General features: G+C 37.8%; 1 protein-coding gene across 5 annotated transcripts in view; it reads left to right on the plus strand.

The window, feature by feature from the left end:
* The window catches only part of Tpk1 (thiamin pyrophosphokinase 1), a 334,542-nt gene that overhangs the window by 182,674 nt on the left and 132,446 nt on the right, over window positions 1-19,422 (plus strand). For 4 of the 5 annotated variants that reach the window (XM_037203607.1, XM_037203606.1, XM_028876446.2 and 1 more), the window contains one exon: window positions 11,644-11,790. The exons of the other annotated variant lie outside the window; for it this stretch is intronic. In XM_037203607.1, coding sequence (XP_037059502.1) covers window positions 11,644-11,790 — 147 coding nt within the window. The remainder of the gene's footprint in view (window positions 1-11,643; window positions 11,791-19,422) is intronic. 5 annotated transcript variants of the gene reach the window in all.

Here is a 19,422-nt window from a genome sequence, read left to right on the forward strand (position 1 = left end):
TGCAACAAGAGAATATAGATAAACCTAGTGCTTTGAAGTGACTTGGGAGATGTTGCTAAGGACATAACAAGTGTCCTACCTTAGAGGCCATGGCAATCTAATTCAATCTTGCAAGAAGAGCAGAGTGTGTGTTTATAGGCCCCAGGACAAAGGTTATGTTTATCTGATTACCAGGAATCTCAGCTTGATGACTCACTTGCCAGATGGAATTTCCTACTAATGTATAGAGTGACAGCTTTGGTGGTTGTGGGGATCCTCTGCAGAAGACACAGGGCCTTGTATGAAAAAGAGAGCTTTATAGCATTATGAAGATTCAGAAACCAGAGCTGGAAAAAAAAAAAAAAAAAAAAAAAAAAAAAAAAGCTGCGTCTTGAAGCCTTCTGCAAGATTAGTGACTATGCACTAGAATGCTCTAGCCGCTGCTTAGTGGATAGAAATCCCCCCTCTTTTGATTGTTTTTGCTTTTGTTTCTCTTGGAAAGATATTAAATGCAGAAGCACCTACATGGATAACTAAGATCAACCACATTGAGAGTGGTGTATATTTTTAAAAAGTTATTTCCACATAGCCATTAAGTAATTACTGAAAATCCTGAAATGATGTTACTGCATGGCACAGAGATTCCTATACAGATCAATGTATCCTTAGTGGTGATTCACTAGTGATCAGGAGGAGTGCTATACTTCTTTCCCTCTGTCTAAGTATATTCTCTTGGTGTTATTTGCTGAGCATTAGTATCTCAGAAAGTTTCTTTTAAGTAAGAGAGGTTGAACTACTGTGTACTCTGTTTTTACCCTTGCCTCTGGAGATAGAAGTAGAAAATACTTTCAGTTTTCCCTGGTGCTCTGCTGTCCTAAGAGCAGATCTATGGAGCATTCATGTTGGTTCAGTATACTCTTCTATATCAGCAAATGCCATGCTCAAGTCTACATATGTGGGATATAAGTGAAAGCACACCAGCTTCTTTCGCGAGCACCTTCCTCTATGAATACATGTGAATGCATATCTTTCCTAAAGTAAACTATCATGTCATGATACTCTGCAGCATATTAAGAAACAGCACTATCTGCAGTCAAATTGCATTGCTTGCCTTTTTATCTGTTTCAGATGCTTATAAAATGGACCAGAACAATTCTGATTTTTTAAAAGCATTTATAGAAGTAAAATATTTCATGAAAAACTTATTATCAAATAAATATTTTAGCTCAGATTATAAATTTGCTGTGATTCTCATATACAATATATTTAGCAAAACGGCAAATGGCATTGTGGATATCAAGGTAAGTCTAAGCATGATGACATGATAAGTATTTTATACACATGGATTAATGTGTGCAAACGTACTACTGTATTGCAAGAAGTAAGCATGAAGTAATTAGTGTCACTGTAGTACAGATAACATTTTCATTTGACATTATAAAATGGTCTAGCTCATGTCTAGAAATCAAAGTGCTAATGCCAAGTGCAAAATTTGCTACCAAAACATTCTATTCTTCCTAATGGTAGAAAGGGATTAATTAACATAAGCTTGCAATAGCAAATGATTATACTACAGCAAGTCTGATAGCTGCCATTTATAAACTACATGCTAAAATGTGAAGATAATTTTAACCTAGTAAGGACTGAGGAAATAATGCATGAAAAACACTGCAAATAGCCAATTCTTATTCTTCCAGAAGTGGAAACCAGGCATTTGCTGCATCATGATAGATGGGATTATGCAACTAAGTGTTATTTTATGGGTGAGGCAAAGCAAGAAACCCTGTGGGGTGAGAATGAATGGTCCTGATGCAAGGGGTTCTCATTGCTTGTATACATGACCACATGTTCAAAAGTATGAATCTTTGGGACAACAGGTCAGTGCATGTCCAAAATGGTTTGCCAAACTATCTGCTTTTTCTTTACCTGCACAGCTATGAGGATGAAGAAAGATAGCCCAGGTCCTATCTCCTGGGAACCACAACCCAGTTTCCATAGAAAGGGAAGGAGATTGTACAAGTTGAGAGTCCTTTCAGATATTTATCTTGAGTCGAGAAGCATGCATGTTAGAGAATTTTTAGCTATTGTGAAAAATTCTTAGTATTTTTTAGTAGGATTTCAAAACCAAACTTTTCAATTTTTCATTTGGCTACCAATCAATAATTTAGCCTCAATGGGCAAGATCTATATAATGTCAGTTGTAATAACCTAAGTCTACTTCCAATCAATGAAAACCTAGGAATGTGTCATAGGTTATATGTTTGCATTTTCATCTAAATAACTACCATGGGAAGGTTGCTATAGGAGAAGTAAGTCTTGCAAACCATGAATGATAGACCTTCCTATTTCTCCAAGGTGTGGAATTCACAAACATACTTTGGAATTCTTTTTCCCTAGAAGTATTTTCATAGCCTGACAATGGGAGGTTTGGACACAAAAATTATCTCTACCAGGCTGTATATTATTCATGCTGTTTCTTCATACACCTCTCATTTCCATAATTTTACTCACTCATACACATATTGTATTGCTGACTTTTCTCCACAAAGCTTTTAATTTTCAGCAGAGTTAAGTTGAATAAAATTAAGTTTAAAAAAATTGAGAGACTCATGAGAGGTTGTTTTATTCTGTTCCTCTTTCCCTGCCACTCACTTTCTGATAGTAGAAATATAAACCATGCGAATTTGCTCCTGAAATCGTATATTTACATCAAGAAGGCAAAATAACACATTTGTGCATTTTCTAGATATCATGCTTGTTTTGTTAGTACTGAAAACTGTTGTAATCTCTAGAGAACTCCTTGCTATTGCTTGAGAAACTGTGGTCCACTCACACAATATATATATATATAATATAAAATATATATATATATATATATGAGTGCTCAAGGGCCCTTCTTGGGGAAAGATACCATCATTAACACAACTGACTTTGATATGTTTGACTACAAGATTTGGAAGCTCCTCAGGGTAAAGTTTAAAAAGCATTTGAGTGCTTTGGGAGTGAATTCAGTGATTATGCTACACATTGTCGTGTACTGTACCTAAAACTAAAATGTTGCATGGGTGTTTGAATGCAGTATGAGAACAGGTAAAGACTCCAGTCTATAGCTACATGAAGTAGGAAGAATTGAGGCAAGTAGGAAAACCCATCCATATGTAGAGTTCTAGGGAGGGGGGAGGTCACAGCAGTTGTTAGAACCAATTCATTGGATCTGCTTATAGAGAACCTGTGATCTCTAGGTAAAGAATTTGCATCTCCAGGTAATGGTGCTCTACTAAAGAACAATAGAAGATAAATTTTAAAAAAATAATGTAATTGTAGTTTCCAGGCTGGATTGAAGAATGTAATGACAGTAAGTAGTGAATTAGTTGCAAAGTTGTTCTGAGATTAAACTTATTTTTTCCACCAGGGGTTTTAGAGAGGAATGGGGACCCTAGAAATTAGCATTAAAGTAGATGCTTGGTGTTGAGTTTGTTTGTGTCTTAATTGAGTCCTCAAACAAACTATTCAGATAATAAGCAGTTGATATGTGTGGTAGTCACTCTCCTAATTGTTGTTGATTGAGAAAAGCAAATTGAATGAGACCTAATTCTGATTTGAGAATATGCTGTCTTTTGGAGTAGATGCCCTGTGTTTCTATTATCTAATGTGTTGTCACCCATGCTACTGCAGAGGTCTAGTATAATGGGTGGCAGGTTGGCATTTCCTGGCTCCACTCTGCTTTCTGCCATATAGAGATGCACAGACCAATCTGCAGACCAGTACAAGTCCTCACCAAAACTGGGCTCCTTTCGTCCTAGACTGTGTGTCACCTGAACTATGAGAAGGGACTGTCGCTTAGAGTCCCCTGGCTGTGCTCATTTCTTATAGCTGTCCAAGCTGAACTAACAAACACGCTTCTGGCATTTCTCAATCAACAATGTGTTTAACAAAGTACTGCCCAAACTAGCTGACTTTTTTTTTTGGTAATGTAGTGAAGTGGTCCTCCTTTGTAATTACTAATCACACCTTTTCCAAGGAAGAAGGGGAAAGGTAATGGTCTAGAGAATTACAATCTTGTGGGTTTTCTGAGAACTAAAGTCTGTCTGAGATGTAAATGTAGGGTATGAGTTGAGGACTTGGTTTAAAGCACAGCATTGAAGGGGATCCTTTATAAATTCTAGAAAGGCAAACTTAATTTTAAGCAGAACATTGGCAAGATCAGATTTTAGATAGTTGAAGTAACAATCATTACTAAGTAGACAATTGTTTAGCTTTTATAAAGGTCACCATGTGGTGATTGGCCAGGAAAGGACCAATAAATATATATGTTGACCATGTAAATATATATGTTCATGCATTCATTAAAGCTGTGGGTTGGAGGACAGCATAAGAATTCTTTGAGAAAAATCATGAATTCTGCATATTTGTATAGAATCCCCATGAGCTAGCCACTGAAAGTATTGTTTTGTCCATCTCTAAACAGGCTGCTCTTAGCTGTGCCTTGTCCTGAGATGGCCAAAATGCAATGACTTCCTTGTAGCAGTTAAACCACAGGCTGCTGGTGCCTGTGCTTATCAGTATAGCCTTTGCTGAGGCCATAAAAGCGGAAACCTTCACTTTTTCTGGTTTCTTAATTTGTTTCATGCTGATCACCACAATTATTTTATATGCTTATTAAAACATGTATTTTAACTATTTTGTTTGCTTTGAAACATTTTCTTTTGCTTCTTATCATGTAGTGATTGGATACTCCTGGCTGTAGTTAATTTGTTTGCTCTGTCCTGACCCAGTAATTTGTCTGTGGATGATACTTGCTCTTCCATCTTCAAATTATAACATGCAATATAATGGAGCCAAAATTTTCAGACTTTTATTGGAAGCCTCATCATTGTACAGTGTAGATCTTTGCAAGTGAAGGGCTGGTAAGGATGTCATGTAAGCTGACTTAAACCCGTGTGTTTGGTTTTGATAGGTTGCCTATGGTAACATTAGTTCTGTTCAGAGGAGGGAAAGCATATGTCTTGGTTTATACAGCAAAGTCCCTATTTTTGTATTCTGTATTTATAATATCCACTTTTACTTCCACAGGCATCTCACTTTGTACATTGAATTATATGATCACCCTATCAGGGAGAGCCACAAGGAAACTGCCCGTTTATGCATCCCCAGAATTCAATTTCTAGAAAGTAAATGTAATTAAAATACGCTGACAGTCACTGTTCTTACAGGAGATGGTGCATGTTGTGTTTAAGTCTTTTTGAGGTCAAAGAGAAAAACTTGTCATTTGGTTACTGAAAGGTTTTTACTGCTTTAATAGAAAAGTAAAATCGCCTCTTTCCTTGGTGTTATATGTTCCTCAGTTAGCCTTGCCATGGTACTGTTAAGACATTTAAAGCAAAGCCCAGTTTGTCATTCATTTTTTCAAAACAAAATAGTTTCAATTACTATTTAACTTATAATGGTAAAAACAGAGAACCATATGTGGTTGTTTGAAAGAAAATGGTCCCCAAGGGAAGTGGCACTATTAGGAGGTGTGACTTTATTGGAGTAGATGTGGCCTTATTGGAGGAAGTGTGTCACTGTAGGGATGTGCTTTGAGGTCTCCTGTGCTCAAACTATGCTCAGAGTGACTCACACTCCTTCTACTGGCTGTGGATCAAATGTAGAACTCTTAGCCCCTTCTCCAGCACCATATCTGCTTACATGCCTCCATGTCCTACCATGATGATAATACACTAAACTTCTGAAACTATAATCCACCCCAGTTAAATGATTTCCTTTACAAGAGTTGCTGTGGTCATGGTATCTCTTCACAGCAATAGAAATCCTAACTAAGACACTTTACTAGGAAAAAGAAGTAAAAATAATCTTCAAAAACATGCTAGTAAATTTAGTTTAAACCCTCAAGTAAAGCCTAAAGAGGTCATGTGGTTTGGATGCAGTTAGCTGGCTATTCAAGTATGGATACTGTAGTTGGATCATGAATGTGGCAACACAGAATTTTGAGATAGGTTTTTGCTAAATGTAATAACCTATGCAAAGCCAAAGACAACTCTTATTACCATCATATGCCTTGCTAACTAATAAGATCTTTGTAAATTATCTTGACGTAAGGGCAGGAAATACATACAAATCAATCAGGATTATTTTATTTTTTCATATTCGCTGTATTAAAAAGGAGAGCACAAAAGGTGTTTGCTGGCATGTGTATATATAAAACAAACATACAATCTAACAATAAGAAACTGAACTTTTAAACCACAGAGAAATATCACTAGTTAATCTCACTCTTACTGCCTATTGCTATAGTCCTTATTGTTACATATTAGTGACATTAATTTCTTAATTACCAACCCTTTCATCAATAATATTTGCCCACAACGATACTGTGTAATTCGTGGTACATTCCATATATTTCAAATGCTTCTTTCATTATACCTACATCTGGTTTCTTTGAACTCTCCTTTACCTTTTTACCACAGTGACTCAATTTTGTCCACATGTACATATCTTAGTTGTGCCTATAACACCATTTCCAACTTCCCATATAATCATCTCCCCTTGTAGCCTCGTCTCATTCTTCCTTCCCTCCAGAACTTACATCTGTTAACCATTTTTTTCTACTGTCCGTCTCTTCTTGTTTCACTCATCTATTTGCTCAACAAATACTTACTGACTGCTTATATGCCATACTCTCTTCTAAGAACTAGAAATAGAAAGCCTCTGCCTTCATGTTAATTGTATCTATTTCTGGCAGTAATAACATGACATACTAAGTCATTAAACTGTTTAGCATTGTATTATGAGAGGGGTGGGGGGTTTAAAGCAAAGGTAAGTAAAGCCATCAAATGAATATCTGGGGATAATGTGCTCCATAAAGAAAGAACAGCAAGTGCAAAGTATTTGAAATAGAAGGGCATCATGTGTTTAAGCAGTAGGAGAAATGAAGGAAGTATGACTGGAATAGAGAAGGGAAGAAGAGGAGAAAGAGGATGTAGGGGGGTGAGATCACAGAAGTGACCAGAGAACAAACCCTGTAGGCATTTATAAGTCTTTGTAAAAATCACTGTAAATCTGTTGGACAGTTTTGAGCAGAATTCCATGATAAGAATGACATTTTAGCTGGATTCTTTTTGTTACTGCATTAAGATAGATTGTAGACAATACAGATAGAAGCAGTAACTCTCTGTTAGATGCTATTGCATTCATGTGAGATATAGAGGTGGCTCCTATTCTTTCTCAAGTGATGGTGGCTTGGTCATGGTCCTAATAAAGTTATAGTTGGTAGTGGATTGAGAAACTTTGAGAATGCTTTGGTAGTAAAGCCAGTAGAATCCATAGGGAAAATAAATGAAGAAATGTGAGGTAGACCTCAATCATTGTTCTGTGGGTTTTAGGTAGAACAGATGCTGTGGGATGGATCTTGAGATGTGGATGATAATTAAGCAGCTGGATACAGGAGCCTGGACTTCAGGAGAGGGATACCTGAATCTGACACTCAGTCTGTGGTGTTCTCTTTACTGCTGTTTACAATGTCTCATTGTTGTTGGTTGTTTTTGCTCTTTTGGGGGCCCGCCACCCAGCTCCCAAATAAACTATCCATGGAGACTTATTCTTAATTATAAATGCCCAACCTTAGCTTGGCTTGTTTCTTGCCAGCTTTCTTAACTTAAATTATCCCATCTATCTTTGACCTGAGGGCTTTTATCTTTCTCTATTCATGTTTACCTTTTCTTTCCTTCTTATTCCATGTCTGGCTGGGTGGCTGGCCCCTAGCATCCTCTTCTCCTTGTTCTCTTGCTCTTTCTTCCTCCTCCTAGATTTCTCCATCTGTCTATTCTCTCTGCCTGCCAGCCCTACCTATTTCTCTCTCCTACCTGGCTATTGGCAATTCAGATACTTATTAGACTATCAGGTGTTTTAGACAGACAAAGTATCACATCTTCACAGAGTTAAAGTGTATACTTCACTCGAGTGTAGCAAATGGGACTCTGGAGCTTTTTGACAACACCTGGGTTAATGTAGTCTCTGGATCCATACTACAATCTGTTCTCTAAAGCATCTCCCACCTTACAAGTTTCTAAACATGTAGCAGCTTCCTCCCCTCCTTTGGTCTGTGCTGCCATTCTTAGTTTGAATGTAATCTACCCCAGCTCACCTGTATGAAGCAACTCCTGCTGGTGGTTTTAGATACATTCTCCATCTTTTACCATTCACTTTCTTGGGTGCTTGGGATAGTTCCTAACAAAGGTTGGATGATCAATAAATATTTCTGTTTTTCTTGTTTGCCATTTGCTCATTAATGAAACGTATAAATCTGTGAATTATATTTATGAGGTAATAAAAGTGACATGTTAATGTTTTTTCTAATACCACTAAATATTTTGCTGGAGAGCCAATTGGGTAAAATGCTTACTGTGTAAGCATGAAGAACTGATTTTATAGCAACAGTAGCCATATAAAAACTAGGCTTAGTGGTGTAGTAATTTCATTCCTGAGCAGAGTTAGGGGCTTGCAGAAAGAAATGGATCTCCCAGCTCATGGGAGCTCACAGACTATAGAATGACAGCTAGAGAACCTGCATGGGACCAACCTAAGCCCTCCACATGTATGTGACAGTTGTGTAGCTTTTTCTGTTTGTGGGACCCCTAGCAGTGGGACCAGAATCTGTCCCTGGCTCATGAGCTGGCTTTTTGAAACCTATTCCCTATGGTAGGATGCCTCGCTCAGCCTTGATGCAGGAGGGAGGATCTTAGTCCTTTAGTCCTGCTATAACTTGATATACCATGCTTTGTTGACTCTCATGGAAGGCCTTACCTTTCTGAGGAATGGATAGGGGGTAGAAAGGAGGTTCGGGGAGGGAATGGTAGGAGAAGAGGGATGGGAAACTGTTGTTGGTATATAAAATAAATTTAAAAATTAATAATAAAACAGCATGTAAATAAAGAGGAGAGAGAGATGGATCTTCATAGCTCCTTGGCCAGGCAGCCTAGCCAAAATTTATGAGTTATGGGTTCAGTGAGAGACCCTGACTCAAAAAACAATGTGGAGGGACTGGTGAGAAACTCCAGTCCCAGGTGATCCAACACCTGACCTCTGTGAATGCCAGACATGCCTTTGATGCACATGTAGACATGAAGGAAGAACATTCATACATATAAAATAAATAAATCATTTGAAAATTAAAAAAATATGGAAATGATTGAAGAAGACTCCTGATATCGACCTCTAGCCTCTATGTGCTTGTCCATCTGTTTACACACATGCCTGCCCACACACATACCACACATACCACACACACACACACACACACACACACACACACACACACACACACCTCAGTTTTAAAAAAAAATCTACAAATCAGTTGAAAGACCTTGTCAGATAGAGGAGAACAATTGTGTAGGAATATGATTATGTTAACTCAGCCTGTGTGTTAGCTTCTTGCCACTGTTTCTTACCAGTAGTTTTTCTCTGAGTTCTTATACCCTTAGCTCCCTCAGAAAACCCCCATGGGCTACTCCATTGCAAACACTGCTATTGCCTATGGTTTATGGGCCTCTGGACAGAGGGGCATACATGTATATCAAAGGTTCTCACAAAAATTGACTGGGTAATGTTAAAAGTAAGTGCGTGGGGCTCTGGAGGCCCAAAAGGAAGGTGTTCTCACGGGCCACATATGGCCTGTTGTAGGTTGAGCTCCCTGCCCCGTTGGCATTGTCGCAGAGATATTCATCTGACCTTGCAAATCTTACAAACGTATGTCAGGTTAGCATCTGCTCCTCCATCTGAATATCAAATCCCATTTAGAGCTAGAAGAGCAGAACTTAAGAAGTAATCCAAAGATGACCCTGTGTACCCACCTGCAGCTTGCACTGATCCTCTGGTGTTCTTAATCAGCCTTGCTAAATACTTCCTGTAGGGAAAATGAGGAGTGATGAGGAGTAATCTTGCTGCTGCTTCTGAAAAATTCATCGACTGATTTACAGATATTACTTATTCATCATGCTATCCCATTGCAGAAGATGGGAATTCAATTCCAGCCTTAAAGGTTATGGGATCCCTCAAGGCCTAGAGTATATTAAAGAAAAGTTGAGAACCTGACAAAGATTCAAGAATCTGCATAGTGAATAATCTTCCATAAAGCCTAGATTCTGAAGTAAATTTAGAAACAGGGTGGGAATATGACAGTGCATTTCTCTTCAATTTAAAGCAAACTGACTTTGGTATTCCTGGCATCGTAAGTAGTCCTGACTCAGCTCGCCTGGAGTAGGCATCACTGGGAGAACTGTAATACACAAGTAGAATCTGTTTACCTAACCGATTTTAGCAGAAGCCAACTCCATCCCAAATGTTGGATTGCTTACAGTGAGTTCTCATTTTTCTCAAAAGATGAACTCATACCTTCTGGATGCCTCTGTAGTTCAAATGATACCTATTTCCGATGCTTCTCTAAGCCACAAATCTAACTGTTAGCACTGTAATGGACTAGCTCTAAAGATACTACTGAGTCCTATAGATGTGTGATTTGTTTGCCTTAAACTACTCAAACTTTAACATGAAGCATCTTATCCAAATTTAAATCACCTTTCTTCCAACACTGATGAGGTCAGAAATAGGAATCTCATGTCATTATTTCTTCATTCTTCTTTGCAATTTACATTTTAATGTGTTGATGGAATTCCTTCATTAATTTTATATTCCTACCAAATGATGATGCATCTATTTCAGCCATCTATCTCATCTGTCTACTTTATCTATCTATCCATCTATCTATCTATCTATCTACCTATCTATCTACCTATCTACCTACCTATCTATCTACCTACCTACCTACCTACCTACCTACCTACCTACCTACCTATCTGTCTATCTCTGTGTGTGTATGTACATATGTAAAAAAAAAAAAATCTCTTTAGTTATTGGGGCCTTGAGCATCTCATATGTGTTAGTCACCAGAACATAACACAGACTTAACCAGAACTTAACACAAAACAACAAAACTTAGAAATAATAAATAAAATAAGTGAATAAATAAATAAGTAAACCCAAAACACTGAACAGTCTCTCGGGCTGCTGACACTTGTCATTCCTCTCAGAATTGAACAGGCTCTATTGGTGCTTATGTCCTAGATTATTTTTTATGAAATCCTGCCCTCTTTTCAGACCTCATGTTATCTAAATTTTAATATATTTTAAAACCTATAACCAAAATACTCCCCTTTCAGCAACTACTGTTATATAGATTGATTATTACTCTAAGTTTTAAATGACTGCAAGGTTTGTGTATATCATAATTAAACTCTTCTTTCCTTTCTGCTTCATGACCAGTCTATGAGCTTGAACTCTATAGACATTATATTAATCAGAGAAGCCACATGCATGGAAGGAACATATGGATGAAGCAAGACCTGCTGGTTTGCTAGGCAAACAAGCAGACAGTAAAGACTGAACTTGCTCATAAAGAAGTATATCCTGACACCCAGCTCTGCCACTTTTCAGCTCAGTTGCCTGGAACAAGTGACTTGTTTTCTCCTTTGAGGAGCAGAAATGATGCATGCTTTCCTTTTTGCTTTATCAAATCTTATAGTAATGAAAACGCTGTTCGGGTCTTTGATGATATCCCTTAGTTTTGCAATGTTCAAATACATGACTTTGAATTTTACCTTCCTTGCTCAGGTTGACATGATCGTGACCCTGGGAGGACTTGGTGGGCGTTTTGACCAGATCATGGCATCTGTGAATACCCTTTTCCAAGCCACTCACATCACTCCTTTGCCAATTATAATAATCCAAGAGGAATCTCTCATCTACCTCCTCCAACCAGTGAGTAAATAGTAGACCTCATCAGGATTTTGTTCACAGAGCCAATGTTTCTGTAGAATAGGAGACTCCTTGGCCTGGCTTATGTCTTTCAGCGAAGATTGCTTGCTTGTAGTAGTTTGTTTTATTTTTATCTACGGCCAAATGACTGAACAGCACATAGGTAGTAAAATACTCAGAATTTCTATGGATTGTTGTTTTTCTTTGTGTTGAGAGAGAAGGGGAAAAAAATCTTGTAACTTTTAAATAAATTCCCTAAGAATTAAATTTAGTACTTTTGCATTTTGAGCAGCTAAATATGAATGACACTTGAGAAAAGTCTCAACAGGGAAACACAGGCTTAGCAAATATTTCAGATGGGTTCCTCATGTATTTGGAGTGTTGTCATTATAATTGGAAACTGGATTTGATTTTGTTCAACAGTTTAAAGGAAATCTTTAGCTTTTACTATTCATAAGTTGCCTGATTATTAATTTTATTCCCTTAAGTAATTTTCTAAAAATGATGTCACTGCTTTCCAATCAATGTAAGCATCAAGAAATTTTCTGCCAGTGTAGTGCACAGAATAGAATTCTTACTGTGGAACCAAATTCCATAAGGTTGACTGGGCCTGCAGTTTAGTTTATTCTGCATGAGAATTTTTAAGGATAGTGGACCATTCCGTTTTGCCTCTCATTGTGTTATGGAACTAATGATTTGGTGTCTACCTCATCTGCTACATGCTACCTATAGTATGCCGGCATTGTAAACTGTTGTTTGCTGAGACAGCGGGTCTCATAGCATACTCACTTTCGTTCATCAGGTTCTGCTTTGTTTGGTTCGGGTTGGGTTTTGGGCTCTTTTCATTGCCTCACTTTTTTTGTTTCCTGCAAATATGTGTAACAAAAGCAGAATTCAGATTTCAGATTCCTTGCCAGCCTCTTACTTCATCAGCCACCAGGCTTGCAGTACTGGTTGCCTTTCTGTTGCAGTCCATGGCAGTGAGGATGAAGAGAAGGAGTTCTATTTGATCTTTACCCCCCCAGTTCATGTGCAGTGAAGAAGACAGTGATCAAAACATAAGCATCATTGCACTAGTCAGTTTTCTGCTGTAATAAATTCCTATGATTGTCAGCTGCTAAAAAGAAAGGATTACTGCAGCTCATAATCTTAGCGGTTTTAAGCCCAGGACCCATTGGTCCTGTACATTCAGTGGACATCATGGTAGTAACATGTAATGAGATAAATCCACTCCCCCTTCTGTCTGAGACACAAAAGAGAAAAAAGAAGGGAGCATGTCCCTGTGGTCACAGTCCCCTTCTAGGTCACACCCTTAGTGATGTGAAGGCCTCCCACTAGAATCCACCTCCACAATCCACTAGGCTCCACCTGCATATTCCCAGTGCTTCCCAACTGTGCCATCCTAGGCATAAAGTTTTCTCACATGGCCTGGTGGGGACACTTAAGGTCCAGTATGTGGCAGTAATTCAATGATTAAAGTTTAGTAAATAGAGATGTTGAGAGAATAAGTAGTTTGGGCATCATGGAATAAGGAAAGGATTCACAGAGACACTCTGTTTATCCACTCAACATTTCCTAAATTCAACAATTCCTTAGAATATACCTACTGATGAGAAGCTTTTTTTCCAGCAATAAAGCAGTCCAAAAGAGGGGAAATGCTCACTTCTTTGGGCATTTTACTGAGCTTACATTTCCACACACTCAAGAGTGAGTTGAGGCCGGGCAGTGGTGGCACACGCCTTTAATCCCAGCACTTGGGAGGCAGAGGCAGGTGTATCTCTGTGAGTTAAGGGCCAGCCTGGTCTACAGAGTGAGATGCAGGAAAGGCGCAAAACTACACAGAGAAACCCTGTCTCGGAAAAAAAAAAAAAAAAAAAAGAGTGAATCGAGGTTTGCTATGAGAGATGATGGGAAAGTCATTGAAGACAGGAGCTACAATTGAAGAACAGTAGAGGTTGGAGTGTATCCTAAAGTGTGATTGGAATGCTACCTGCAAAACATGTCACAGGAATGGTTTGTAACATTTTTTCATTGATGCCCTGCATCTTCACTGTAGTTGGTAAGCTCTGGGGTTTCTGAAGCAGGCAGTTTGGGAGTCTTGGGACTCCCCCGTCACTGCACTGCTGTCTGTCAGCACTTCCCAAAGCCTCTCTACCATTGTACTTTCCTACCTTGCTCTACTTCTTTGTCCCTCTGCTGCCACTCCCATTGGGTGTGTGTAAGAGTCTCTGATGGTGTCACGTGCGTCACTAAACTTCTCTTTCATGATTTGTATGCCTCAGCCTCTCTGGACTTCATCCTTTTCTACTCTCACTTCTCTTCATTCTTTAATTCAGCGTTGTGTGGCTGCTCAACCCATCTACTGAGACTCTGATCCCTGCCCTCACATGCTTGCCCTTTTCACATTTGACTCTTAAAACGTAAGTGTCGAACTTATTTGATATTCTAGAATAATTCGCATATGTCAGAATACTTTGATTTTTATTTTGTAACTTCAGTTTCTTCTATGTTGTGTGGTATATAGCTGTGATTTTGCATCTTTGAAATCTCTACCTGAGGAGATTGTCTGAGGCTTGAGTTAAAAGCAAGCCCATGAAAAACATACATTTGCTTTCGTCAACCTCTTGAATGACACCTAGTCCTGTTTACAGGACCATTAACTACATGGAACATTCTGAGACTCCTGTGGCATCCATTAGTGTGACTCATGATTGTAATACCTCTGGGACTTTGATGTCTGATGATAAGATGTGCCTTCTAATATCCCTCTTCTCAGCTTTGTAGAGGCAAGGTTTGGTTGGGCCATTTTCCCAGCATGCAATGGGAGTGTTTATGTCCATTTTGGTATGTAGGGTCTCTGTCATATATGACCATCCCCTAGACTTTGGGCTTTAGCTGATGTTCGCCAATTTGGAAAACACTGTCAAGATGAACGTTAGCTTTGGTCTTCTAAATGGAAACCCATTTTATTTCTAAGTATTGTTATTTTTAAACAGATCTGATTCTATTTAAAATAATCCTTTTATTATTTTTCTAGTACCTCTAATATTTTCTATCATGTATTATAATAAGATACACTGTCTCTCTAAATCACCAGTCATAATTAGCCCCAGATCTGACAGATTTTTCTGGAACTGAACGTTTTGTCATTAAGGGAGAATGTAGTATAGTTTGGGAAGCTTTTTCCACTTTACCTTGCAGACAGCTAGACACGAGGGGCCAGGGGAGGGGGTTGTGACTCTGCCAGAGCAGTGCTCCCTCCATAATGGCCACCTTAGCAAAGACTGTAGGTAGCCAGGGAACAAGAGCTGTGGGCCCAGGAAGAGAGGGCACCATAGAAGCCTGGAACTCCGCCTCTGCATAACTGCAAGAAACTCTAGTCCTAAGAATGCTCAGGCATCTGGCCCCACGTGATTTATGATATTATGGCACAGTGTATCACCTTGTGCTTGTTAAAGGAGAATTCTGGAGTCTCCCAACATGTCAGCTGTGTTACTGTGGATGCTTTGCATCCTTGAAATAATTAGAAAATTCCTTATCCTCAAACAATAACTATTACGCAGAGCTCATATTGGATCACACCTAATGACACTTTGAAGGGGGTCAAGGCCTGGCTCCAGCATCTCCCAGTGGTTTAGCATTGCAATTTTGTCACTGTAGTTTAGGGAGTTGTTTTTTTTTAAGAGACCAACTCTAGCACCCTACTTTTGTACAACCTGATTAGTAAAAGGATGGTAAGAAAATTTTAGTAACACAAATTAAAAGGCAGAATGACAGTGTGAGGGCTTTGATTGTTTGATGGTTCTGTATGACCTTCATGCACTTAGGCAGTTTTGCTTGTGTGTGTGTGTGTATGAAATGTGAATGACCTACAGATGAACTTGATACTAATGTTTGCTGAAACTTTTTCTTAAAAATAATTGTACATCTTAGAGAAGAACTGGAGTGGTTGAGAGGAATATACAGAAGAGACGGCCTACAGGGTACTGTTCATTGTTACTAGGAATAATAGTCATGATTTTAATCAGAAAAGAAACATGATAACTTTTAATTGAAAACAGTTTCAAATATTGTAGAATTAAGCTCAAGAAAACCAAGACTGTTATGCCTTGGCATCAAATGGAGAATGGTTTAAGTTGTTTAAATTAATATTAATAGTCCACTCTCAGGTAGAGTGATAATAATTTTGATGCTTTAAAATGAAAGCTTTTACTTAACCTTCATAACAGTACTGTAAAAAAAAAAAAAAAAAAAAAAAAAAAAAAAAAAAGCAAGGCGGATAATACAGTTATACTGTAAGGCTCTGACTCAACACTTTTTCCACAGCACTATATTTCCTCTCTCATGGAATTAATGGACTAAGAAAGAAATGACAAGCTCTTAAAACAAGTCATAGCTCATAGGCTGGTGATTATCCATGAGCAATGTGTAACTGAATGGCCAGTTTATGTGTGTGTGTGTGTGTGTGTGTGTGTAGATTTAAATATTTATTCCTATACACAGCATGCATACATATATATTTTTATACATATATAAAATCCTATCTGATATTGATAGTTTTGCCTATAACATTGAGTTCAAATAATGCAAGTATTAGGTGCACTATGGTTTTTTGGCAGTGCTAGGGATCAAATCCAGGGCCCCATACCTGCTAGGCAAGCACACTATTACTGGTTCACATCTCCACCTTAATTGTGAATGCATTTTAAGACTGTAATTTTTCCTTGCTACTATAATCTCAAATTAGGAAAGATTACTTTCTGGATTTTTCTAAACCATAAGGAAATCTAACTATAGCAATAATCTTTATAATATAAACAGATCCAATGAGATAACAGTGAAATACATTTACATTAAAAGTAGTAAAAAATCAGCATAACTGTTAATTATTCTGAGTGTTAAGTTTGGGAACAAGTGTCTTCTTGAATTTCCTTTACAATTATATATTGTCTGACATATAAGATAGCTAACAAGAAGAATAAATCAATCATATGAGTGATTTGTTATTTTTAAGTGTAACTTCTAACAGGTCTGGTGCTGTGTCTGCTGTATAAATGTTAACTGGCCAGGCCTCTTCTAAACCTTGAGACTAAAATGTACTTAATTTGATCTTTTTTTAAAGCTTCTATATCAAGTAGTCATAGGTTCTGTGATGTTCTGTTTGTTTGAGAGAGTGTGCACATGAGATTCTCCTGTAACTAGCTTGTATAAATAAGTGATCATCTGTGATTGAGGACAGTTATATTAGCCATTTGGAGCTGAGCTGCATGAGGTCATTTTAGCATATTCCAGTTCACACCCTGTTTCTAGTCCCCTTTTTTTGTCTTTGTTAACCAGAAGCTGGATTTTAAAATAAAGGTCCCATGCTTTCTAGTACATGTGAATAATGCTATTACAGCCCTCACCACCTTATGTTGAATGTTGGCATATAACAGTTAATATAAGTAAAATCTCCTGGTAAATGAGAACCCCAAAGTAACAATTGCTTTTATGAATATATTTCATCTATCTTTTGAAGATGGAAAATTAAAAATGGGATTCTTCCCTGAAAAATAAACTTTCCTCTTTTGCCTCAAAAAATATTTTTTAAAATCTGCTCAGCCTGAATGAGCAGGAGTCTTTCTGGGACAGGTCATAGATATTTTAGATCTGAGTCCCCAGTAACTGACACCCATGGTGGCCTGAATTCTGCTGTCAACGCATAACCTTGTTTACCACATGGTGCATGTGGACAGGATGGCTCTAGGGTTCACATACAAACTTTCTCATTTTCTGGTCCCATGCTTCCCAGGAGGACAGAAACATTAGCTCTGTAACTGAGCATAAATTACCCTTTATCTCCAAGTTTGATGACAGTTGGTAATACAAGTTAATAGGATTTACGGCCAGGAAATGAGATGTCCAGGAGTTAATAAGGTGTGCCTTTTACATTATCCTAACTCTGTCCAGTGATTCCTCTTTACGGTTCCCACATCTGATGTGGAATGCTGTTACAGAGTTGGCTTCTCTGTATGTGAAGCAAACTTCTAAACATGTTGTAAATATATCTTCCTCATGATCTTAGTTATGTTTTACTGCTATTTGGCTCTTTTTCTCTCTCTTTCCTTCTCTCTCTCTCACCAGATTAATTACTTACTGTATGAAGTCCTGACATTTTGTGCAGTGGACACTTGCAGTGATGGTAATGAATATGATAAAAAGATGTTAATGGTCTGATCAAAAGAAGATGAATATTCATGAGGTAAATTTGGCATGTGTGATAGTTTCTGATGCCAACTGCAGGCTCAGGTCCATGTGCCCATGTACACATATCCTCAGCAGAGTCTGGTCTGTGATAGCAACAAAAAAGTAAATCTCAGCAAGATTTACAGTGGAGGACAGGGAGTGTTCAATTCTAGGCAATTCTGAAAGCTGCCTTCATTATATGCTACTCAACTTTAATTCTTTTTTTTATTTTGAATAATCACTTTTTTTCTTTCCCTCTACATGTTCATAATATTTCTGGGTTTTGTTGTTGTTGTTTGGTTGTTGTTGGTTTTTTTTTTTTGTTTTTGTTTTTTGTTTTTTGTTTTTTTGGCCTGGCCTTTTAGAATCTAGTACAAATTATGTATTAGTGAAATTTCACCATATGTGAAAATACATTTCACCAAAAGTGAAAATGGTCCCCAGGCCTTAGTCATTGTTGTACAAATGGGCATTGCACAGACATGTGTGTAATCTACCCACAGTTATTTACAGAATTTTCTGAAAGAAAAATGATACTGATGTCAGACTCCAGACATCTGTACATGCTTGCTGCTATATTGTTCACATTAGCAAGGTCCATAAATGAAAATACGACCATAAAAAATGTGGTATATACCCAGAATACTAAATACCAAATACACAAAATATAGTATCTGTGGCTATTATTTATACACAAGAGTAAGATCCCATCATCTGCAGCAAAATGCATGGATCCAGATTATAGTATGCTAAGTGAAAGAGCAGCTGCAGAAAAACAAATCCACATGTCCCTCTCAATGATATTAAAATATGTTCATTGAAATGTGTAATAGTGATAGCTAGAGGCTAGATCATAGAAAAGGTGGTGGGCAGTTGCATAGTAGGAACTTACACATAGATAGAAGTGATAAAGTGTGGTGTTCTGCAGAACAGTGGTGGCTACAGTTTCACAACTGCCCATGTATTTTGTGAGTAACTAGAAAGAGGAGTTTGGAGGTTCCAAACAAAAGGTCATGAGAAGGAGATACAAATGTTGATTATATTTGTTTGGTCAGCAGGTTTTTTACATGCTTTAAAATATCACATTGTACTTGATAAATGTGGCAATTGTTTCATGTTAATCAAAACACTTCTAAAAATATCTGAGAAGTAGCAAATATTAGCTGCCATGATTGATATGCTATTGCATTGAACACATGGAAAAGTTATGAAATATCACCTTGTTCCTCATAAATTGTACAGTTAATAACTTTTTAAAAATAAAAATATATATTGATGCTGAAATGTGTTGTCTTAGTTAGGGTTTCTATTGCTGTGATAAAAAACCATTGCCGTGCCTGCAGGGCTACATGTTCTTGACCACCCTAAGGAGGGAATGTAGGGACAGAAGATACAAAGGAAAACACACCA

Source organism: Peromyscus leucopus, chromosome 3 (assembly GCF_004664715.2).
Source record: "Peromyscus leucopus breed LL Stock chromosome 3, UCI_PerLeu_2.1, whole genome shotgun sequence".
In the NCBI taxonomy this organism is placed as follows: Eukaryota; Metazoa; Chordata; class Mammalia; order Rodentia; family Cricetidae; genus Peromyscus; species Peromyscus leucopus.